At 37.4% G+C, this 26064-nt stretch overlaps 1 protein-coding gene across 5 annotated transcripts in view; it reads left to right on the top strand.

Moving 5' to 3' along the window:
- The window catches only part of CSNK1G3 (casein kinase 1, gamma 3), a 77754-nt gene extending 65628 nt beyond the window's left edge, over window positions 1-12126 (top strand). For 2 of the 5 annotated variants that reach the window (XM_014953442.1, XM_014953439.1), the window contains exons 12-14: window positions 3787-3893; window positions 4265-4288; window positions 8580-9829. In XM_014953442.1, the coding sequence (XP_014808928.1) occupies window positions 3787-3893; window positions 4265-4288; window positions 8580-8637 (189 nt within the window). In that variant the 3' untranslated portion in view covers window positions 8638-9829. The other 3 variants (XM_014953441.1, XM_014953443.1, XM_014953444.1) reach the window with 3 other exon arrangements.
- The last annotated feature ends 13938 nt before the right edge of the window (window positions 12127-26064 follow it).

Raw genomic sequence — 26064 nt, 5'->3', positions numbered from 1 at the left:
AGTTAGTTAATGAGTTGAGGAGTTAGAGTTCAGTTAATGAGATTGATAATGAAAATATTATTTTTTATGTCTCTTTCAAATTTTTGCAATTATTTATTGTGATTATAAGCATGACAACCAGGAAAATTTGTTTTGAGAGACTTTCAGACTGATTTTTTTTTTAACACAGCAAGTTAAAGATTAGTTTACACACTAATCCAAAACAAAGCATGGGGCTAGCCTGAAGATTTATTGTTACCGTTTGGGGAATTAGTATTTAGGCTTAACTTTGTTTTATTATAACTGGCATTTAACAACCTTCTAAAAGACCATATATCGAAGAAACTAATCTGTTTCACAATTGATGTATCTCATTACTAGGTAGTTGGTCTAGTATGTGACACATATGTTTCTTTATATATATGCTCTTCAAATAAAACTTTTAAAAGATTGATTAAATTTGAAGGACCTAAATTTCACCCAGGATAAGGTCTGTTATCCAAAGGTGCTTAAAGTTGTTTTAGATTTTCAGTTTAGTGGTTAATCTCCCACTTGTATATAGGTGAGTAACTTCAGTTAGTTGTAATTTGAAGCTTAGTTTAAAATACTCGTTTTCAGAAACCTAATTCTGTTACTATTCCTGCAAAAACGTTCATTTACTTTTTGTTAACAGAATTTTTAGGTGCAAAGACATAAATTCACTATCCACATTTTTCACTACAATTGTATAAAATTAAGAAATGAACAGTGCCTCGCATCTTTCATCACGCTACTGAGGAATTCCAGTACAACTCCAGTCATAAGTAGAGAAATGAAATTAAAAGTATCTTTTTAAGTACTGTTAGTTTAGCATAGTGGTTCTTCTCTCTCCTTTCCTAAAGTTTCAGCTTTTTATGTAGGTACACTATGATGAACCTTTTTTTTTATGCCTCTCTTGTGGTACATCTTGGCTACAGAATTTGGTGTAACACACCTTCAGTTCATAAACTGTCTTCCAGATGACTTGTTCAATTTTGTTATATTCCTATATATTTCTATGTCTGTTTTGCTGATTTTTGATATATTTGGGATGTAGTCTGAGAGAGGGAAGTGTGTTTCCGCTGCATGTTAGTCTTTTACTAAGTGCACTTTTTGGTCAGCTTGAAAAATGTTTTACTGATGTCACAGGAAATTAACTTCTGGCATCGTAGGTTATTTTAGCAAGGTACAGAATTAAGATTCTAAGATAATACAGTTGTGGCCTTACTGAAATCTTACTGCCTATCTCTTGTGCTCCTTTAAATTAATCTTTGTTAGTTTTTTTTAAAGGCAAGTATTATGCTCTGTTGCAGGTGTATTAATTCCTGGTTATTTATCTTAACTGAGACCATTCCTAGATCAGCGTTCAGCAGTAGTAGACTAGAGTGAAAGTCAAGGTGTCTGTGATTCTGGAGAAACTTGATCAATGCTGTTTTTTCAGACTACCAATACCCTTTGGTTCACTTAGCTTTTAGAGTTCACAACTCTTTCCAGAAAGAAGAACTTTGTTTTCCTCCCTTCTAAACTAAGCCATGCAATAGGCAGTATTACTTGATTGTATTTGCTTCTGTATTTGGTGGAATGTGTCTGGTGTATGTGTTAGGGAAGTACTGAGGTCTCTTTCTTCTTGATCTCTATCTCTTTGATAGAGGTCTACCAGAGAGAGGCAGGACAGTCTTCTGCAATCTGGTGTGAAGGTTTCGATGGAGTTTGTGTCGAAGCTCCTTAGACACTACAGTCAAATTAATTAAAAAAAACACCTTAGGACAAGTGTTGTCTTGAAAAGAAGGACTTTCCCACTGAAAGGGGGAGGACCTCTTTAGGAAAGCTAATTTTAAGTCTAGATAATGAAGCAGAAATCCTGAACGATTATGACTGCAGGCAAGATTGACTACAATTTTAATTGGGTGGCATTGCTTTATATGAATTAGTGCAGGCTGTCATTGTGCTTAGTTATGTAGTCATGATTTGGTTCCTCTGGATCCAAAGCTCATTTGTTGGACAAATTGAGTCATATTTTTTTTTACTTTTACATTTTCAAGAACAATCCTGTCTCATTTAGCAAGTACTTCCCATGCAAACACCATATGTTTCCACTCTGCATATTACTATTACAATTGGAAATTTCACAAGAAGCAATGGAACTATCTGCATAGTAAGATACCTGATGAGATGTTGGGATGATATGATTTCCCCTTACCAGTAAATATGGACAATGATGACAAGAAATATTAACATAGTTGCAAAAAAAATCAATTTATCCAGGGTATATAGTTTAAGATGCCTGACCCACCATGTATATAATTTGTTGAAGTACAATTCCTATATATTTCCATCACTGAATGTTTAGTGTTTGTGCCATCCCCAACAATATGAAAGTAAGTCTAAGCCAGCTGGTGGAAACTCCACTGACTTACCTGTTATCACTGAAATTTAAGTCCAATCTCCCAGAAGTCCTTCAGTTATAGTGACTAAAATTTAGGTAATTGTATTCTTGCAACCTCAGACATCTTTTTGGGTTGTTACTGGGCTGCAGGTTTTTTGTTCTTGTTTTTTGGCCAGTCGTTCCTATTTTAGTGAAAGAAGAAAACTCAGCCAACTCATGTTGGGCATATGGCATGCTCAAATTCAGCAAACTTCTGAAGCTCTGTACTTGGTTACAATAGGAACCACAAAGCAAATCTCACTAGGCAAGGCTATTTCCTCTGGTTATAAATAGATGAAATGTAACTGCTACATTAGGAGTAGAACTTGGAAGGGTGAGGGGAATTAGTAATATTATGATGATGACACTCCTTCCCTCTGCTTTCTTCTACTTTAATCTCTGACCTTTGGGCAACAGCTAGTAAGAATCTTGAACTATGGACTACTGTCGGTCTACTTTCCTGTATCTGATGATATTTTACACATGTTTTCTTCAGGCTCTTCTATTATTTGGCTAGAACAATATTTTTGTGCAATGTTGCTTGGTCAAGCATTTGCTGCTACTTCGTAGCTAGTAAATCTCTTCGTATTTCTATGGGTCAGATATTTGGTCAGAGCAGCTGACAGCGCTATGCGCTTCTCTATGTCCAGTTAACCATCTTCCTGACAGATTCTGTGAGGTGAATAAGGGAGAGGCCTCTGGAATAGCTCCACTTGTCACACAGGAAGGCTGGCAGAAACTGAGAGAATATTGGGTTCCATTTGGTTTAAAGTCAGAACAAACATTCCCAGAGAACTAGAGCTGTCCTAGTGCCTCAAGAATTTACAGAGGAATTTGAGGGTAAATTAAGGGGAATAAAGTTGAATAATTTTTATTTTTTGATGGCAATAAGTGTTCTTGTGTTCTAAGAATATAAACCAAACACCACCTTATACTCTTAGGTCTAGAGAATGTCTTGGTTTTCCCCTCTTCTGGTGAGTACACTTTGAGATATAACTGAATCGGGCTACATGAAGAAGGAAACTAAAGGAGCTTAAATATGCTAAAGAAGCAGAGATAGAGTAAGACTAACTGAATTGGTATCAGGAGAGGAATTAGTGCCCTCCTGTAAGGCTCTGAAGAGACATGAGGGAGATCAGCATACCCAATCAACGGAATTGCTTTGCTTAGTCCTCTTACTTCCAGTCTGTCATGTAGATGTCAGTTCCATTTGTAGATATGAAAGAAAAATGGCAGGGATGCGGTAATAAAACCTGGAAAAGATGCTATTATTGGAATGATTTTTGAAGATGCATTGTAACTTTAGAAATTGACAAATGTATGTCTGGCACTAGCATAATTCCAGGTATTTCTGGTGATTTCAGGTAGTAAGCTCAACAAATGGAGAACTGAACACAGATGACCCAACTGCAGGCCGTTCAAATGCACCTATCACAGCTCCTGCAGAAGTAGAAGTAATGGATGAAACTAAGTATGTCCATCTTTTTATATTCTTTGGATGTTGTGTGCTCAGCTGCCTCAAAAATCTTCTTGTATAGTTATTCAAAAAATATTGTCTAAACTGAATAGCCACTGGTGAGGGGCAAAACTGTAGTGCTATACTTAATTTTGGGTTTAAATATTAAATAACAGACATTCTATAGCTTGTGCTTTTTAGGCTAAGCCCTCTAACACATTTCTCTATACTGGAAAAGTGCATGTATTTTTGATATTTCAACTAATTTTGAAATACTTATTTAAAGATAGTGCTCTGACTGTCAAAACTTATGTGTAGAAGATGTAAAATTCTTACTCTGTGTGGTATTCTGATTGTCTTTTTTTCCCTTACTCTGTTCTGTATAGCTGCCAGAAAGTGTTGAACATGTGGTGAGTTCTACAGCATATGCAGGCAGAAATAGCCCTAGGGGCTTTGTTCTTGTTAATTGTTTTATAACTAATTTCAGAGAACTTTAAAATAACAAATCCATTTGGAAATCACAAAACGTGTTTTAATGTTGGTCAGTAATTAACTGTTCATACAAACAGCCAACTTCAGGAGCTATTTTGCCTGCTTCAAATCTTGCTTGCTTTAAAGTTGTGTAGTCTGTAGTGTACTTTATTTAATCCTTTTCAGTGAGTAGTATATTTTTTTTCTTATCTGCTATCCTGTTTTAGAGGGGAAAACATTGTTTTCAAATCTTGTAGCATTCAGCTAGTATTTTAACATCTAGAAAATAACTCACTTATATGAACAAGTAACAAATACTAGCAAATGTTTGAACTTTGCCTGTTACCTCTATAAGTGAAGTATTTACTAGAGTATTACTTGTTGACTAACTAGTTACTAAAACATAATTTCAGGGTTCCTTAAAGTTATAGTGTAATGAATGGGAAAAATATTAAGGTCTCTTAATATGGGTTGGGCAACTAACACATATATGAGTAGTAAAGTCAGATTTACAAAGTAGTGCAGAAAAATATTCTTGATAGCTAAAGGCAGTATAACTTTCAACATGTTTTCTTTTATAATTGTGCTTGGAATAGGATTTTACAAGGGTATGGATCTAGTTTATACTAAAATAGAGGCATTTGAGGATGAATGATTCATTGTAAGCAGGATAATCCAGTTAAGCATTCCTTGACAGCAGTAAGTTTTGAAGGGCCCGTTTTCCTAACTTTTAAATAAGAGGAAATTTCTCAAACTACAGGTTTTCCTTGAAGTGATTGTTCTGATGGTCTGGTATATAAGATTTATGTGCATGTCTAGTTAAAAATTGTGACTGGAGGTGTCTGTTGTGCCACACTTGTTCACTAGCTTTCTCAGATGAGTTCTTTATCTGCCATCTTTGCAGAGTACTGTATTATTATTTTTCTGGCAAGAATTAATTTTTCTTATCTATATATTTAAAACAAACAGAAAAGAGCAAGGATGTTGATAGGCTGCACATCAAGAAATTCCCTATCCTCTCCCTTTGGATAAGTGCAGTGATAACCTTCTTTAAGCTGAGCTTATGTACACACACAGGAAAAGATTACATTTCTGTGAAGTTTTTGAGTAGTGCTGAGCACAACTAAACCTATGCTTAGTTATCTACAGAAAGTTAGAGACTTCTGAGAAGCCAGGTTGCTGCAGCTGCTTTGAAAATGTAGAAGTTAATTTCCTCTGATATGAATAATTGATGGATGAATATGCTATCCATTACCTTTTTGGCCTAGTCTTTACTGGTTTTATTAGAGAAAAAATATCTAGTCTCGATAGCCTGCTTTTTAGATTAATGTTCTTTTTCAATGTGAAACACATAAATTAGTTTTCCAGTGGTGTCTATTTAAACCACTTTCCTCACTATTTTTGCAGGGTAAAAGTCTTTTATGTTTTGGCAGTAATTAAAGCAACACAGATGCACACATCTTCACCCATACTCCCTCCGCAGCATTGCTGTCAGACATCAATGTATAGGTATACATCTCTTCTGAGTAACAACACTTTAGAAGGGTTAGGTAATATTCCATTTTAAAATGATAGTTACAAGGTTATTGTCAAAAGGTATTGAGATGCTTAAACATCCATTTATAGATTCTTACACTGCTGAAGAGTGTAAGGAAATGCAAGTATCAGTATCTTTCATGTCTGTGATACAGACATTTTTGATTTTAAGGAGACATTATTTCATCAATGACTTTTAAGTTTCTCTTTCATAATCTTTTCTCTATCTGAAAAGATGAACAAAGTTAAACTCTTACTGATATCTTCTGTTTGTAACATTTACTCATGCTCTAAGGAGACAAACTTGAGTATTTTTAGAAACAGTTCATTTTTTTCTAGATTTTTTCATAATTCTAGAAGCTTAGCATGACTATCTGTTGGTTTACAAGACTGAGGAAAGGGTATCCTATTGTGATTCTAACTATCAACACAGATCTTGTTTAGCTGAATATTAGATCTTCTGTTCCCATTTTAGTAGGATGCTGTAAATCAGAAAGGACAAGGATTTTTTTCAGTAGGCATTTTCATCATCCAACATTTCCACTGTTTGATATATGTTTATGTGCGCACATGCAGTATATGTTTTAAATCTTATGCCTTGTCATCTTCATGCTTCTCAAGGTGTTGCTGTGCAGCAGGCATGATTTTGTACTGGGTGTTGGGGTTTGGGTTTTTTTTGTTGGGGTGTTGCATTTTTGTTGAATTTTTTTGTTATTCTTGTTTGTTTGTTTTGGGGTCTTTTGGTGGTTTTGGGGGGCTTGATTTTTTTGGTTTGGTGGTTTATGTTTTTTAGAAAAGTAGCTTTCACCTGTTTCATTTGTTAATCACTGGGGTTGTAAAGCAGAGAGAAAACTAACCATTTTTGGTAAACTAATCACTGTTTTGTCCTTGCAATTATAGATCTTATCTTCTATGGATGTTGTTCTAGTTATCAGCAGGAATTAGCCTTTCTTTCCTTAACTCTTTGCTAGCCATCAGAACAACTGCTTCTTTGAAGCATGTGTAATTTTTATGACCAAAAGACTCTGCCTCCAGAGGACAGAGAAGGGCAAACAGGAAAAGATGAAAGGGTCTGTCCTTTTTGCATCTTGTGTTCTTCTTGCTACTTTAAACACCTGTTAATAATCCTGCAGTAAAGTGCTGCCACATGCTAGATGGTGCTTTAGCATGTTGTGCCAAGGGACTGCTCAAATGGTAGAGGGAAGAGTAATTAACAGAAAAAAGGTACGATAATGTTTGAGGCAGGACAAGAAGTGTTTGTAACCAGAATACTGAGATTGCTACAGGAAAAGTTGTGTCTCAAGTTTCGTAAATTGGTATTATGCTGTCTGCTATAAAAATGTTTTATACCCTACAGAGAAAGAGGTTAGCAGTCACTAAATGCTTTCTTTAAAAAGAAAAAACGTTGCTCTCCTAGAATTGGAAATTTTCAAAGTGTATCTATTCTTATGCATTTTGCATGCCTATTGAATAATATGATAAATTTGTGGTTTAATACTCATTAATAATGCCCCTATCTGTAGCTTTAAAAATACGGCTTCAAGCAATCTAATATATATAGAAGTGATAACAACACCCTCTAGTGACAGTATTCTTTAAGAACATGTCTGCATTTCTATTACAGATTATACTTCTCAAGAGATTATGCACCATGGTTACATTTCTTTCATAAAATTTATTATCAGGCACTGTAGTGTGACCTGACTTACTCCCATTTAAATGTCCATATGTTCTTATAATTTAAAAAGAAAGGTCATTAATAGAAATTATAGTCTTTGTAACACCATTATGCAAACTCCAGAAGACCAGGAGATTAAAAAAAGCAATGCTTCGTGTTGGTTAAAGGTAGAACTTTATGCAATTCCCTACTACGTGATGCCCTTCTCTGTCTGACAGAGAAGTAGCAAACTAAGTAGGCTATGGAGAAGGAAGAAAGAACATTTGCAGCAAGGGTATGTTAATATTTTCTGGGAATGAAAGCATGAAAACCTAAAATGGCCTTGAATTATACAGAGGATGCAAGCAGTCCTAAACATTTGAAAATTGTGATCTGCTGTTCCTTGAGACACACTCCGTATAAGCAAAACGTAGTTAAAGGGTGGAGAGTTAAAATTCTAGATTGGTGACATAAATCATTGCAGGGAGATCAAAGTATGAATCAAGACAATTTTTTTTCTGAAAGCTTTCTTTGTGGTCTCCTAACCTGAAATGGGTACAAAAGTGATTTACCATCACAGTCCAGGGTAGGACTTCTTCACTTACAGGAACATAGGATGATTCACATTGAAAGGGAGGGACCACTGTAAAACGCTTTGGTTTGACATGATGATTGTTGTATGTCATATCATTGTATGGCATATATCAAATACTTGGGAAGAGAGTAGGATGAAAGAAGGATTATACTAAAATGGAACCCATACATCTGCATATAAATTCCGAGCTTAAGTGATAATGGATGTTAGTGGTTATAGACAGATGCTAAGAAAAAGGGTTAGTCAGGGGGGAGTTTCAGTTGCAGTTGGTGGCTACTAGCCTTCAAAACAATTATGCCTCTCTTAGGACTGCTTTAAAATTAATAAATACATTATGATATTTCTGCTAGCTGTAAAAATATTTATCTGTATAGTTTCCCTGGATTAATTTTAATTTTGGGCTTCCTCTCCATCAATAACCAATGTTTTTTTCTGCTGAAAGTTATGTAACTCTCAGAGCAGCTCTGGTCTGCCTCTGCCCACTGCTACTTTTTCAGTGACTGAGCAACAGGGTGCCCTTGGATATTTTGAGAAGGTAACTTTTGTCTCCCCTTACTTTGGATGTTATCGCACCTTGTAGAACCTTATTTTAGACCCTTAGTCTCCCTGGTTTTCAAGTGCTTTCCCCATTTCCCCATATTCCAAACTAAATCAGCAGGATTCCATTTGAATTTTAGTGACATAAAATGCTTGGTGAACTTTTGAACTTACTGATAGGCTGTTGATGCAGTACATTTATGTTTTCACTTCTGTTGTACTTTGTAGTTTAAGAAAGACCTCTTGAGTTTATAGCACTGTAAATGCTATACTCAACAACCAAACTGCAGAAATCCATGGGGCAAGCTCTGTTAAGGCAGCTTGCATATTCATTTTTAATTGCAAATTGTGAATACTTTATTAAGTGGAAGCTTTAATTTTAAAGGTGGTAGTCAGGAACTGGGAGTTGCGTAAAATAAGGCTGATGTTACATGCAAAGGAAAACATTTTCTATGTGTATTTGTTGCTTTCCTCTTTAGTTTGTTTTCAAAAATATTTACTGGACTTCTGCAGTCCTCCTCTGTCTTACCTATTTCTAACTCCCTCCAATTCCTTTTCCTTTTATAGTGTTTTTTTCAGTTACTTTAAGATTGTCTCTATTTGCGAAGTGAAATTCACAGTATTTGTCAATTTTAGTTTCCTTCATGTAGTTCATGAACATTTTATTCTAAAATGATTTGGGGAAGATTTTTCCAAGTTCTAGTTGACGAAGCTCAAATTATTTTCTTCTATTAGCAACAGCAGTGTCTTAAGTACACAGTTCAGGTGACACAATCAAGTGTTACAAAAAGTTCACACTTGTGTTCATCCGATTACCAGTTAATATGAAAGAATACTCAGGTAATGGAACAATCCTTATTCTTATAAATACATTTTTAAAGTCAGCCTATAATGCCCATGCTTTTGATACTCGCACACAATGCTCTCAACTGAATAGTTTGTTATTACAGCTTTTTTTCATTTGATACTTTTTTTCCAAGAAAAGGTGAAACATGCCAAAAATATCTCCACTTTCTTTCACTAATAAATCAATCACCTGCACTAGAGCTTAATGTGTTCCTTGTGGTGCTGTCTATACCTGAGCTACACACTTCAAGTGAAACAAATACAGTAAGAAAGTTTGTTTTTCTGATTTCTTTTTATATCTTATGTAATTCTGCAGGTGCTGCTGTCTTTTCAAGCGGAAGACAAGGAAAACCATTCAGCGCAACAAATGACTAGAACCAAGCAGAAGACAGGAAGTTGCTTATTTGTTCAACTTCTGTCTTGTGAACTTTAAAAAAAACCCAGCACCTCTGTAATGACCACGCATTTCCCAAGGATTCGCTTCAAAATAATGTCATGCCCGTGTGCTTTCATTTGGTTCTCCTGCAACCATCTTTTATTTCTTTAATTCATCTATTCTGAAAGCTTTAAGGTTTTGTTGAATGAGTGCTTTTTGAGCATCAAATAATGGACCAATGAAATGGTACAAATGAACAGTATCCTCAGCAAAACTAAACTTGAAAAGTATTTCTTCTGTCCTAGGAAGTACTACCAGTGTCTTAGCTGAAGACAGCTGCCATAAACCTGGTTATTTGAGTCCGTAGCAGTGTATCAAAAGCAGTTTTCTTCAAAAATGCAGAAGAGAAAGATGCACAACTGTATAGAAAAATAATAAAATTTCTTTTCTGAGACCTGCACTGATTTTTTTCTTTCCTCCCAGTATTACTGGTGATAGTGTAGTCAAATTGTATCAGCATTAAACCTTGTATGTGATTCTGTTGTACAGTCACTGTCTAGAGATGCAGAGGAAGCGGATTTTACTGTTGACAGTTGTCTAAATGCTGGCGATAATAATGAACAGAAAGTTTATCCAGTAGCCTGTGGGTTTGAAAATCGACTTTTGTTATATCTACAATGGAATTGCAGTACAGTAGAAATTACAAGCGTGTTTGTACAACAAATACAGAAGTTTGCAAAATTTGTGTTTCCAGTAATGTTAGTAAGATTGAAATATCTTCAAAAGTGGATCTATAGAGGAATTATAAAAGAAGAAATGAATGTGAATCTGGTTAAAGTGGAATAAGTATTAAACGTATGTGTTCACTGAGGTAACTGATGATTAACATCTTGAACTTGGTAATATGGGTATGCCATGTGATGTTAGAGATTGGTTTGTAAATTATTTTACTCTTTAATTTAGAAAACAAATGCAATGGAAGCAAGTTAGACTTCTCCCTTATGTGGGTGCTAGCCCATAGTACCCAAAATTTCCCAAGTTTTTTTTTTCCTGGAAATTCTTGTCTTTCAATGCAATGAGAAGAGTAGGATGGCAAGGATGTGTCAGGTACTTCCCCACAATCCAATGAAGTGCCTGCAGTGTGAACAAACCAACAGTTCTGCAGATAAGGCAGCCCACTTTATATTTTTGTCTTCAGAAAATATGTACTTATGTTAAAGCCATTGTGACACAGATGCTCTTTTGTCATGTTTAGCTGCCAGTTATTGAAGAAGGGGTGTGAAAGATGGAAGTGACTAGACAGATCTCATGACCAAAACTCAGATTATCTCAACTTTTTTATAATTCTTCTAGAGCTAATTCATATTTTTTTCTATCCATACATGCCTTTTGGCATACATATTTATTTTTTGATCTGTTTTGTCATAGCATTTAAAGTGTATTTTAAGATAAATGCACACCTTTGAATTAATTATTGAATTTACAAGGATTTTAATTGTATTTTGTAATTTATTTTTCCTTAACAGCCAAAAGTGTATTTCATTGTTTGGATTATGTGCTCATATGTATACTTTGATCTTTGTCATTATTACTGTTAATGATCTTAAGTTTTTGTTTCAAAAAACCTAAACTTGGCCTACAAAAACATGCTGTATAACAGGTCATAGGTTTTCACTCCACCTGTTTGTGGTTTTGATTTCAGACTTATTACTACTTTGTTTCTCTTTGAGCTGAAAAGGTTACTTGACCATTCTCATGTGAAAACACATCCCTCTTTGTAGTACTTGACCAAATTTGTTGCTTTGTAAGATTTGTAAGTCCATGTGGTATATGTATTTCTGACACACCTGATTAGTTTGATTCTCAAAGGCTCTTGACCTGTACAGTGTTTGTATGATCTGAGCTCCATACACATAACAAGAAAGTGTGTATATTATGGACTTGAAATATTTGGATATATAAGCTGTCTATTTGCTGAAATGACCAGTATCTAGGCACTTGCTTTTCAGCAATACTTTTTTAAGTGCTTGATTTTAATGATGAAAAGGGGTTTCTTCCAGCAAAGTCGTCAGTACTAATGCTGGTATGTTCAGGTTATGCCAATATGATTTGCATTTATAACCATTTTTTTTTTCCTGCTAAACTAATGAAGTCACTATTGGGTGGATGTCTAAAAATGAAATACATCCCTGTTTAAATGTAAGACAAAAAATAAAGATAGTTTTCTAAAACTTGCCTCTTTTTCTCCCTTTCTTACAGTCTTGGATGAAATAATGGAAGGAATTTTAATAATTGCTGAAGAGTGTTAGTCTTTTTGGATGGTAAAGAATCTAAAAGCATGTTATGTGGAATGCTACATCAACATTGCAGTTACAGTTGTTTGCTTAATTGACGGCTGTTATTGTTATATGCTTTAATACATCTAATGATAACAATGGAGTGAAGAGACTTCAATGCATGTGTTTCTAGCTAGGAAATCTACTCAGGATCTCCATGGATTGGTCTGTGGTGTCTATGCCATGTAGAATAAAAGCTGTTACAGCTACTGTGACATATGCAATGAATGCATCTTTGATTCTGCCAGGTAGGTATCTAGAAAAGAAAGATTCACGGTTATTTTTTCAGTCAGAGCCTTTTGTTCAGTGGAGGTGACTGTTCCTAGCAGTAGAGCATTTGATATGATGTAAAAAAGGGCATATTTACTTGAGATCAATGTTAGTAGGCAAAAATGGTTGCTAGACTTCTGGTTAAGATTCCTAGCACTTTGCTTCATAAACAGCTATTTTCATTTGCCTGTGCTCTTACAGATTTACAGAACTGCTGCAAGTAAATTTTTATTATTCATGCTTTAGTTCCAATAAAAAAAGTTTTCCTCAGAACTTCTTTTTGAGACTTAGAATTCTAAGTCTCTAAGTGCTTAAAACTACACCCCCATTTATTCATTAGTAGCTTTTTTGAAGGATATTTCAGACATGAAGATTACAGAATCAGTTATGTCAAAATTAGGCTGTGTACAGCTTCATTGATTGTCTTATCAAATTAAATAGTATATTTTCTGAGAATATCTTCCTCTTTGTCAGGATGAGTGATAGTAACTGAAGTAGAGCAGTTTTAAGGATGTATTCCATTCTCAGATGCTAAACATTTATTGTAGAATAGCCTGTTCCATGTCTTATTGCCACATCTTACTCAAAGTACAAATTTACTGAATATCTATGGGGTTTCCTGTGGTGATGTATAATATGGGATATTTAAGATACTTAGGTCTTAAGACAATTTGCCTCTGAAGTATTATCTTTTTGTCATTAAAAGCTGAATCTAAAATAACTAGTTTTTTAATAATAAAAAAAAAGAAACAAACCTAATTCCCCAACTTCATTGACTATGTCATGGTTTAACCCAAGCCATCAGCGAAGCACCATCCAGACCCTTGCTCACTCCCCCTCATTTGGGGTGGAGGAGAGAATCATAAAAGTGAGGGAACTCATGGGTTGAGAGACACAATTTAATAAGTAGAACAAAAGCTGCACGCACAAGCAAAGCACAACAAGGAATTCACTCCCTCCTTAGCCATCTCCAGGAAAGCGGGGCTGCATCATGCATAATGGTTAATTGGAAAGACAAATGTCTTCACTCCAAATGTCCCTCCCTTCCTCCTCCTTCCCCCAGATTTGTATGCTGACCGTGATGGCATGGGATATCCCTTTAGTCAGTTGGGGTCAGCTGTCTCAGCTTCTTGAGCATAGAACAAAAGCTGCACGCACAAGCAAAGCACAACAAGGAATTCACTCCCTCCTTAGCCATCTCCAGGAAAGCGGGGCTGCATCATGCATAATGGTTAATTGGAAAGACAAATGTCTTCACTCCAAATGTCCCTCCCTTCCTCCTCCTTCCCCCAGATTTGTATGCTGACCGTGATGGCATGGGATATCCCTTTAGTCAGTTGGGGTCAGCTGTCTCAGCTTCTTGAGCACCCCCAGCCTGCTTGCTGGTGGGGCGGTGGGAGAAGTAGAAAAGGCCTTGACTCTGTGAGCACTGCTCAGCAATAGCTAAAACATCTTTATACTACCACCACTGTTTTCAGCTCAGATCTAAAACATAGAACTGTACTAGCTACTGTGAAGAAAATTAACTCTATCCCAGCCAAAACCAGGCATAGACTAGTCTGAGATGTAAATTATTTTTCAGACTATGCTTCTATTTTCTTGTGTACGCAAGAGCACTTGAGTGTGCTCTTGAAGACTTGTTGGGTGATGTGATGCTTGGAGGCCACCTCAAGATGATGTTTTTGCAATTGGGACAAGGGGGAGCCCCAGTGAAAACAAGCCAAACCCCATCTTTGCAGCTCAATGCAAGGTTGCAGCCTGGAAAGGTGCTGGAGAGCCGGGAGGGTTGGGTAGTTGCCCAAGCCTAGTCTGGGTCAAGGTGTCTCATCAACCAGAGTGCAAAGCATATTAAGTTACTGCCTCCTGACCACTCACACTCAGCCCTAGGGCTGCTCTAAGAGCTGCTTGCAGGTCCTGGTGCTCCATACACCTCTGTTTCTTCCCAGGTCTGCTTAGGTACTTGCATGGTGCAGCAGGTACTCACCTCGCTTTTTGCTCCAGCCTCCCAGCTCTACCCTAAAATGCTGCCCGCCTGTTTGCAGCTTGTGGGGGAGTAGAGAGGGAAACAAGGAGGCTTCCCCATGACTCTGTCCTGGAGTACTCAAGATGGTGTTTGTGCGATGGGGACAAGTGGAAGCTCCCACAAACAAGAGCCTGGCCCCATTTTTGCAGATCAATACAAGGTGGCAGTTGGCAAAGGGGCTGGCCTGCCTTCTCAGGCTGCGTTTTCATTCCAAGGACCAAGATCTCAGCTGGGTCCATAGCATAATGCTTCAATGTGCTGTTGTCTGTTACTTTAAGTGTCTCATCAAGACGTTCCACATGCTGGAGGTGCTGACTGCCCTCTCCTGTAGAAGCCATGGCCATTGCTCAGGAAGGTGACTGCAGGGGTGCGAGGCAGGACAGGGTCCTGCTTGAGAATCTGCCTGAGCAAGACTTGTAATGGGGAGTGTTGGGTCTGCAGCCAGTGCCCAGCCTGCTGGGTTGTGGGGTGGCTCCTCCTCTGGACATTGCTTGGTCTTGGTTGTGCGGTGCCCTGAATAGCTGCCTTCTGACCTCCTGCATTTCCCTCTGGGTTCTCCAGCTTTGTACAGAAATGTATTTCCCAAGCAGCGTGGGTCAAGGGAACTCAAAATTTCTGCCCAGTTCCTCCATACTTCTTCTCTAGCCTAAGAAGGACTCTGATTTCAATAGCACTCTCTTTGCCTGGATTTTATTTTATATTTAAAGTTCAGGAAGTAAATGAAAAAAGTTAATTTTCTCAGCCTTTTGAGTCAACACCCTCTCCACTGGATCAGGTATTTTCTTCTGTAAAGGACAAGTTTGATGTAGAACCAGTGGGAATCAGTGTTTCTGTTCCCTTCAGCATTTGGATTAGTCCCTGGGAGCTTTATGAAACCTTGTCCTAAATATTTGGACAATAAATATACGGAAAACTAAGCCTTTGGATCCTCTGGGCAGAGCTAAGAAGGGTCTAGAGTAGCAGAGCTGGCAGAGTAAGGAGTGAAGGAGCGTTCCTGAAGGTCTGGCTCAGGCAGATGCCAGTCATAAATCAGCTGGCCTTTGCTGTTAGCCTGCAGTGCTGTTCAACTCAATAGCATGGGAAAGAAGGGCTGTGTCGGTGGGCTGAGGAAATGTGGGTGGCCAAGCCAAGAAGACACAGATAGGCACAGGTTTGTAGCAGTTAGTGCAACAGTAACTAGTACAAGATCTGTATGAAAATAATAGCTACTACTGAGAACTAGTGCAGGTGTCAGTGCCTGATGTATTAGCTTTACTGAGGGTCTTCATGCAGACATGATAGGCTAGAAGGAGTATTGAGGAACAGGGCTTTGGCCATGGGCTGCAGGAACACATCTTCTCTGGCCCATCTTTCTTGCAAGCTTGGAAACGCTTTTCGTCCTACATAGGTGCTAAGCATGCGAAGTATTAGTAGTTGGAGATTCCTTACTGAGAGGCACCAAAAGACCCATGGCCAACTTCTCTAGGGAAGCAGGCTGTCTACCAGGAGGAGCTCACCTTCACAATGTCACTGAGAGGCTGCTGAGCCTGGCGAACCATCGCTCCTACTATTCCACGTAGGCTCCAATGATACTGTCATGAGGCAACTTAGAACCATCAATCCATTGGAGTGTGGTAAAAGGCTCAGGACCACAGGTGTCTCCTTTATCCTCGCAGTCAGAGGAAGGGGTTCAGGAAGGAGGAGACAAATTGAACAGATGAATGCCTGCCTGTGTGTCAGGTGCTGTCCTCAGGGTTTTGAATTCTATAATCTCTTGTTTCCTGTGTGTAAGAAATCAGGTGCATAAGGCAGGACACCAGCACAGCTCGGGAAGAACCTCTTGGTCAAACTAAAATGTAAGAAGGAAATGCACAGGCAGTCAAACCAGACACGTGTATCCTGGGAGGAATATAGGGGCCCTGCCTGGGTGTGCAGCAACGGGATCAGGAAAGCTAAGGCACAGTTGGAGCTGAATTTAGCAAGAAATGCAAAGAAGTAGTAAAAGAATATGTGCTTTTATAAGTACATTGGCCAGAAAAGTAAGATTAAAGAAAATGTACAGAGGGAGCAGCCCTGCAGAGAAAGACACAAGGATCCTGGTGGATGACAAATTGGGCGTGAGCTGGCAATGTGCACTTGTGGCTCAGAAAGCCAGTCGTATCCTATGCTGCATAACAAGAAGGGTGGGCAGCAGGTCAAGAGAGGGTGATTCTCCCTCTCTACGCTGCTTTTGTGAGACACCACATGAACTGCACCCAGCTCAGGGGCTTCCAGTACAAGGAGGACATTGATCTAATAGAGTGAAGTCAGAGAAGGGCCACAGAAATGGTCAGAGGGCTAAAACTTGTTTAGAACATATGAAGAAAAGGTGAAAGTTGGGGCTGTTCAGCTCCGGGGACACCTTATTGCAGCCTTTCAATACTTAAAGTGGGCTTATAAGAGAGACAGAGACTTCTCACCAGAGTGTCTAGTGACAGCACAAGGGGCAAGCGTTGTAAACAGAGAGAGGGCAGATTTAGATTGGCTATAGGGAAGATGATTTTCATGTTGAGAGTGATGAGCCACTGGAAGAGGCTGCCCAGAGAAGTTGTGGATGCCACATCTTTGTAAGTATTCAAGGTCAGGTTGGATGGGGCTTTGAGCAACCTGGTCTAGTGAAAGATGTCCCTGCACTTGAATGGGAAGTTGCACTAGATAATTATTAAAGGTCCCTTCTAACCCAAATCATTCTATGGTTCTATGAAAGTCTTGAACTTCTGTTTCACAGCTGATGGTAGTTCAGAGTCTGTGCTGCTGGGATTCTTCCTTCCCAGTTTGCAATAGCAGTTAGCTAGATCTTCCAGAAAAAGAAATGGAAAATTCTGTTCTGAACCCTGTGGTGTTTATATTAATGATAAACTAATTTTAGACATCGTGCTTTCAGATATCTTGTAGCTATTCTTTTACAAGCTGTGTATGTCTTTTATATTTATTTTCTTGATGCTTTTATCTTTTGTGTCTTTTGTTGCTTTAGTTTACCTTTTAAGAATATATGCTGTAACTTTTGAAACAATTGCAATAGCTTTTGAGAAAGACTATTTTGACATAAAAATGACAGGTGAGATTTCAGATTTTGTAAAAGCCATATTGTTTTACAAAGCAATTACCAACCGCCTTTTAGAAAAACAGCTGCCAATTTTGAGGAAACTGTCAATATGCCAGATAGCTCCTCTTAGCAGATGTATTAACACAGGGTGAAATTTGCTGTACAGATGGGCAATGCAAAGCTTTTTCTTTAGTGTCATGGAGGCCAGATTCATGCCGTGTCACATTTTACTATGAGGCACTCAGTCTGTGGAGGGATTTTGTCAGTGCTTACAAATCTGACATGTTACAGGGACAATACAGAGTAACTGATCTTGGTTTGTTTTGTGGATAGGTGCGAGAACTAACTAGAACTTCCAAAAACATAAATGCAATGTATATACAATGATTTAAAAAGATATGCCTTAAATCAAGTATTTCTGTAATAATACATTTTACTTGATAGCTATGGCTAATTAAATCGAATTCACTGAAGACCAACAGTAGGCTTATCTGAATTAAAGCAATTTCAAGAAAAGGTAATACCAAAAATGTGAATTCAACATCGATATTTGACATTTTTTACTACTTTTGGACTTAAGAAATATGTTATTAAAATGAGTGGTTATTGTACTTCAGTGTCAGAATTGTTTATGCCAGTATTTAAGAAAAATATATGTTTTTAGAGAAAATTTTTGCAGTAGTTTCTACTTTCTTTTGCTGTTACTCTGATTTGCCTCATTGATCAGCTTGGTCAGTCCCAACATTAGCAGTTTCTTAGATGAGATTAATTTGATCAACATGGAAGTGACCTATTTTATCTTGGAGCTGTTAAAGAGCAGGAATGAATAATTGAGTAACAAGTATGATGGACCTTTTCAGACTTGTTCATCCTGTTATTAGAGAAACTTGGATTAATGGTTTTATTCCAAAGATTGCTAGCAATCTTTTTCCTAGCAGTGATACGCGTTCCTCACTTTTTATGAAGAACAGTATTTAAAAAATCCAATAAATAAATTTAGATTACATGGATTAGTTTGAAAACTGTTCCCCAGTCAAGCCAGCATCCTGGAGAAGAGTTGAGTCTCTCCGAGGAAGTCATATTCTTGAATTAGTACTTACCACATGTGCTCTGTATTGCATTGCATATCCTACACGCAATGCTCAAAATTACAGTTGAAGTCTTAACTTTAGCCTGATGAGAATGTTTAATGATGCATTAAGATAATTTTAGTAAATCTGGTAGTTTAAAATTTTTATTCATCATAAAAATACAAAATTTATATCTGAAAGCATTACCTAATTAAGAAGAGCATCTTGTCTGCATAGTAAATGAATTGGTAACCATATTGTGTTTCAGTTCTGAGATGTGAATTATATTTATAATTCCAATACCTTAGAGAGTCATGACTTTATAATATGGACTGTAATACAAGAAGGCAATTCATTTCTCTCCTGCCTTGCTGTCATACTTCAGAAATGGATGCATCAAACACTTTTTGGTTTGTGATTGAAGCGAGATTTTAAAATTCATGTATGTCTGTACACATAGCCCAAACAGCTGCTGGTGCTTCAAAGGAAAAAACCCTGCACTAAGTTTGAGTGTGATTGTTGTATAAAGCTTGTTGAGTTAAGCATACTGTGTGCAAAGGAATATAAAGGGAAAAATCAAGAGGCAGTAAGTTAGAAGCCTACTAGACTTTGAGATACTTCAAAGAAGAAAAAAATCCAATCCTTATATATGTAGATTTCAAGATATATATTATCATGTTTCAGTATTTAAAGGGTGGCTACAAAGAAGATGGAGACTCCCTTTGTACAAGGAGTCACAAGGAAAAGATGAGGGGTAATGAGCACAAGTTACTCTTGGGGAGATTATGATTGGATACAAGGAAAATTTTTCGCAATGGGAGCAATCAGGTGGTGGAATAAGCTCCCCAGGGAAATGGTGAATTCCCCCATGTTGGACAGTTTTAAGATTCAGCTGGACAGTGTGCCTGGCCATCTAGTCTAGACTGTGCTTTTGCCAAGAGAGGTTGGACCAGGTGATCCTTGAGGTCCCTTCCAACCTGGTATTGTGTGATTCTATGATTCTGTGATTCTATAACTTAGCAATACGGCTGATGGCTCAAAACTTGATTGTGGGCTGCACGTAGTTTGAGTTATATGCCCTGCATTTTGACCTATCATAATTATAGATTGCGTATGAATGCAATAATGGGCAATGGTTTCCTGCAACTCGTTGGAATTTGTCTGTCTCCTGTCAAAATAATAGTAATGACCCCAGCCTCATCACCACATGATGTCTTTTTTTTGGTCAGTGTACTACGGTGTATTAAATTAATATTGTTGGATTTCACTGGATACAGCTGATATGTTTTGGTTAGATTCCTGTTAGTGTTGAGGTTATTTCTATCAGGTTCCATATTTTCACAAATATTTGCTTCAGCTGATCTCTATCCTTGCACAAGTGTAACACTTTGATAAGTATTTGTATAACTGCCCTCACCAGACGCTCAGGCTCCCCTTTCTCTCCCTATCTAACTGCAAAGCAGGTAGATTTCCAGTCTCTTGACAAAGTTAATTCCCTGTGGGAAGGGAGGAGTACGGAGGTAAGGACTGTTGTGAGACAGGAGCTGGGTTGTCCAGGATCATTCCCATGGAGCTATTAAAGGAGAGAAGGAGACCTGGATTAAAACTTTTTTGTACTGCTTGTGCAGACACAAAACTAACATTGCTGCTGAATTGTTTTTCCTATGGTGTTGTATTTATTTATTTTTTTTTATTCCCCCAGAATTCCTGCTCAAATGGTTGCTCAAACACTTTATTTCAGCTGTGCTGCAATGCTGCCACATAGACTGGACATTTGAAAATTCTTATTATATGTGCTTTGTAACCGAAGTCACTAGTTATTTCCAAATCAAATATCCTCTATCAAGAACTGTAACCAGGAATGGAACAAGCACTTCAGAAAACGCTCCATTTTACAGCTAAAATGTGATCCTTAGAAAAAAACCCCAAACAATACATACACATAAGAAGCCTACCCAACTACTGATCTTTCGTTCAATATGTTAAACTGCTGTAAATATTGACACCCTATGAATATGTAACAAGTGTCTCATGTAACTGGTCTACAAAAAATATTGTAAATTTGTTTTATAAGAGCTATTTGTAAGTATTTCCAGGTTTTACAACGTTTCTAAATTATATTGTTTTAAGTTCTACAATAGAGTATTTTCTGAGCATGGAAGCATACCTACAGAGCACAAGTAACAATATCTGCATATTTCTAGATACATTTACCTGCTTAAAGAAAAAGAAACTGATGTTTTTAACTAGGAAAATGCACTTAAAATTTCAGTAGCTGTCTTTTCATGTTAGCAATATATATTGTTCTGAGCCTTGTAATACCTTTGCAAGTCTAACGTACAAATGTGTAATGCAGAAATTAGCACAGTAACTGTAGATACTGTACGCTGATGACTGTCTAGGAACTGAGGCTCTAGTGTCCAGATAAAAGTGAATTAGGAATCAACCACATCTTTCATCATGGGACTAGACTTGTGCAGTTATTCTCGACCTGGTTTAATAAGAACATGAAGCTTAACACCTTATAGATCTCTTTGGCATCCTTTCTTTGAATGCATACTCCAGAAAGGCAAAATTATTTTGCCAATGGGATAAGAATGCATGAATAAAACTCAGGCACAGACAGTCCTGAGGCTGGTTGTTTTGGTTTGCCTTTTTTTTTTTTTTTTTTTTTTTTTTTTTTTATGTATGTAATGAAAATCTGAACAAATGTTTGCTTGTTTCTATTAGGGAACCACCTTGTTTGCTGAAAGCAAAATGGAAATCGATTTGCCATATAAATAAGAGAAAACATCACAAGCTTTTCACTTTGCCAACATGAAAGAGGACATAATTTCCCAATGCTTTTGCATATGGGCCTTAGCCAAGGGGGAAATACAGCAAAAAGACAAACCAGTTTAAAATGGTCTAGAAAACAGAAAACAAGAGATTATTATTAATGGATCTTCTTGGGTGGTTTTTTTTTTTTTTTTTTTTTTTTTTTTTTTTTTTTTTTTTTTCAGCTGTATTTCTTGGTAACTTTTGAATCTGTGTTTTTGGTATTTTTATCCTGTAGGTAGGACAGTACTCATGATAAACTATATGCTTCACTTAAAAGACAGAAAGGGAGTTGGGGAAAACAGCAATTTTGGCAAACACTCTATTATAGGTGATTATAGGTGATTATAACTAGGAATTTAAAATGCATGTCACAATTGAAAAACATAAAAAACTACATTTCCTTTTATGTGAAGCTGGTATGACCTTCATTGTTTGAAATAGCAGGAAATATTATTTCTATAGTAACAATACTACGCTTTTAGCCTGATGGTTGTTAAACAGAAAGCTTAGCATGAATAAATATAGATAGAAATTGTCAGGTCACATTTCAGTGAGAGTTCATGTTAAGCAGTAATATAAATGTAAGAGCTTACAATGAAATGAAATTCATAATGTAAAGGTCAAACCTGCCTATAAGAGTCTTTTAAGAAAAGCTGTTGGACTGAAAAGATTCCAATTTTGGTTTAATAGATGGTAACACAGTACAACAAATGTAGGGCATTTCTGCTTGATAACATGCAATGGAAATTATGGCCCAATTCAGCAGAAGAACTGCATCTGCTTCCATGTGGATGATCTTACCATAGCACAAAATCTTTTTAAACATGAATGCTGCTCTTAGATCAAAACAAAAGCATAGATAAATAGCCAGCTGTTATAATTTTCAACTTCAAAATAGTCGCTCACTGAGCTTTATGGTTGCTGAAGTGTTTCAGTGATTTAAATTCAAACATTCCTTATTAGCATAAGTAAAACATTAGTTTTTGGTCATCACTGATGCTGTTCTTGTTTGTACCTTACCTTCAGCAAGCACACTAATGTAAGAGCAGTGCAGCAGTGAACCGTCACAACCTACCAAAGAAGGCTCAGAGCTGAAGGCACCAAGTCAGTTTGCATGGAAACTCAGCAGATCACTTCGAGACAGCGTTTCATGTGAAGATACAAGGTCTGATCCAACAGCTGTGAAGCTTTTAATGAAGTATATTTAAATGAAGACAGCTTATCAGAAGCAACAAATAGTTTCAGCATAGACAGGTGATTACAAGACATTTATATTTTGTGACTTTTTTCAAATGTAATTTTTTCCAAATACACTTAATCCAAATTAAGAGTGAAAATAGATGCAGTTTTGAAAGTCACGCTACAAGAACAGCCATGTTGGAACAGACTGAATTTATATTTAGCAGAGTAGTCTGTCACCATCAGTGATCACTATCAGACACCTAGTATGGAAGAATATGAGAAAAACTTCACCTAGTAGTCAACTCTCTCAGCATTCCACAGTTCAGAACTTTCTCAGTCACAAGCAGTATTTATCAGTTTAATGACATCAGTGAATTTTATTTTTGGTTCCATTGAGTTGCCTGATTACTTTCTGAACTTGAACTTGTATCCACAGCAGGTACCCACAGCACCTTGACACCAACTCTCATGTCCTACACTGGGTTAACTGCCATGTACCTCTTTAAGACACTAAAGGCTTGAAAAATCTTGCTATTAGCATTCCTATGTTAGTTCAGCAGAGTTTATCCAAAACCTAGTAGTTGCTTTTTTTTCCCTTTTTAACTTCTGAAAATGTTCATTAGCCCTACTGGATGAAAGAACTGGTAATTCTATGCAATAGTTGTAGAATTTCAGAGGCTGATACTCAGAATGCTAGATCAGAAAATGCTAGCACTTGACTGGGACAGTTTTGTTCCCTGTAAAACATCCAACTCTGCTTGTTACAGGTTCAGTTCCTGCTTAGTAAGAGTGAAAGCTCTAAGGTACACTATTGTGCTGGTGCTATAGGATTTTAGAAACTTGCCTTAGACTGGCACAGAACAGCTTTAGCAACGACTGCCACAGCGATAGAGCCTGATTTCACAGATCTGCCCTCTGTTGCTGTGGCATGGCAGTAGTAAGGAAATTCAGAAACAGCTGCGACATTAATTGAATTGGCTGGTTCTGATTGTAGTCTTGGTTGCACTGACACATAATCTAGCCCTAATATAGAGTGCTGCATCCTTTTTCATGTTTGTTTTTGATCTAGGTTTTGGGTATTGGATTTTTTTTTGCTGTTGATAATACATTTCAGTCCTTCACAATGTCAAGGAAAATAATCTGGAATGGGCAACTGTTATAATTTTTCTATTTGGAATGCCTGTTTTGACATCTTGCGTATTTTATCTGTACTTAGTTTCTCATTTTTGACATTTCTTTATATTATCCGAACCAGTTAGATTTGCCCTCGCCTGGTCACGTTTCAGAACTTTCAATACACAGTGAAGGTCTTGATTTCTGAGCAATAAATAATTGAGAAGATGTAGTGTGTTCAGTTGTTTTCTAATTATATACATTTCTGTTTAAAAATACTTGGGGCAGAAATTAAAAATGTCATTGTGACACCAGCTGTGATCTTGGAACACATGAAAGGAGCAATAATAATGCTGCAGCATACCAACCACATTTGAGGGGAGTTTGGTTTTGTTTGTAATGTTCATTCCCTATTTAGCCACAGGCCTCCTTAATTGAACTTTTATTCTGGACTGTTTCTTTTTTTAATGTGAATTCTTAGCTTAAGTCTTGAAAAGGCTCTTTAAGTGTATTTTTTTCTATCTGACATGTGTATCTCCTAATCCCTTTTAAACAACAGTGTGTATTTACACTGCAGTTAGAGAAAGTGCTATTAAGTACCCCTATGTGTCTGTAACTGATTCTAGCTCTTTTTTTGTTCATTTTGTCTGTCTTCATGATGCTATTTTCCCTCAGGCTTCCAATTCTATTTCAGTACTCATTTTAGCCTGTGTATTCATTGACGCAAAGGCTTGTCTTTACTAGCAGCATGCAGTACAATACTACAGCATTAATATTTACAGAGCAAATATTGTCTTGTGACACTATGCGTACAAATGCTTAGTAGTAACGGACAGAATACAAGTTTTTTGCCCACTGCTTTAACATCATGACTTGTAGTTTATGAACTGTTTGCTGCAACGTTAGGCATATGAAAGCAAAATTCTGGAATCATAATAGCTGGCTTCAGTAAACTCAGTCTTCTATCATATCAACAATTGGCTACTTTAAGTTTCTGGTTGTAAAGCTCTAGGGAGCACCTAGTAATGCTGTAACTTCATAAAGGATATATTGGCTGCCTGCTTATTATATATTTGACATTCACTATGTATGATCCTTCCATGGATAATACTTGTAACAGTCTGGCTGGTGATGGGGAAAAAGTTACAGGTGTACACAAAATAACTGGTTTAGGTCACTTTCATAAAGGGGATGATACACTTCATTGCAAGCTGCCCACGCAGAAATGATGTGTGGAGGAAAGAGTCACTGAGATAATCTGACTGTTTCACAGGCAAACCAAGTAAACAAAACAGCTCTTTCCCCAGATAACTTTTATGGTAGAAAAACAGCTGCTTTCTTTCCCATATCTCTACATTTCTCATTAGGCAAAAGCTGAAAAAAGTGTTTTTATACACGCTTCAGCCCAAAAATCTTTATTTAAGTTTATTGTCTAAGGAGAGCTTTATCACTTATTTCAAACAAATTTAGGGGGTTTTAGGAAGGTAAATTGGACTTTTATAGTTTGGATATCCTGTTCTACCTAGCTTATAGGGTTATTGTCAACAGCCTTGCCTGTGAACTTTTTGGAGATGGTCATGTGATGATAATTGTGGGTCCTTTTCTCTTTCTGACACCTGGAACTTGTGGAGTTTATGTAACACCTTAAATTTCATGCCGAATGCAACTGCCAAACGTTTGCCTTTTTTTTTTTTCTGGGTTGTGTGTGTGAGCAAGCTTATTTCAGAAAGTGACAAGAGACTCTTCATTGGACAGGAGGTGGAAAGGTACTTATAGGTGTTTTGAATGACTTAGAACGTATAGACGTAGACTATGGGCCAAGATGCACTGAAAGAATTAACCGCCTTTTCTGGCCTCTCTAGACCTTGAGGAGAGGCTTATCTGGTTTAAACCATCATGGGGGTATTTGTTGCTTTTCGTTACACCCGTGACTCTGGAAAATAGTCATAGGTTGAGCCTCAGGTGCCCAGCAGAGCTGAGGGAACTTGGGCAGCGGTGTCTGCGGGCTGGAAGAGCTGCTTGGATGTTCAAATCCACGGGACAGATAGGGAGTTGAGCAAAAGAATCTTGCACCCCTGCCACCTCTTTCTCCTGCTCCTCCTCTTCCGTGGGTGCTGAGTGGAAAGTGAGAATGTGGGAGGAAGTCCGAGCTGGACACTGGCGGGTTTTGCAACTGCAGGTTTTGCCACTTGATGGCACCATTGACTATGGATTGGAATCGAGTTTTGCCGTCCTAAGCCCAGACCCAGCTCTTGTTCAGCCTCGTTAAACATCAGTCGTGTAAAAGATT

This window comes from Calidris pugnax, unplaced genomic scaffold (assembly GCF_001431845.1).
Source record: "Calidris pugnax isolate Ruff unplaced genomic scaffold, ASM143184v1 scaffold209, whole genome shotgun sequence".
Classification (NCBI taxonomy): domain Eukaryota; kingdom Metazoa; phylum Chordata; class Aves; order Charadriiformes; family Scolopacidae; genus Calidris; species Calidris pugnax.
The sequence above is the reverse complement of the archived record's forward strand: the minus strand, read 5'-3'. Positions and strand labels throughout refer to the sequence as shown.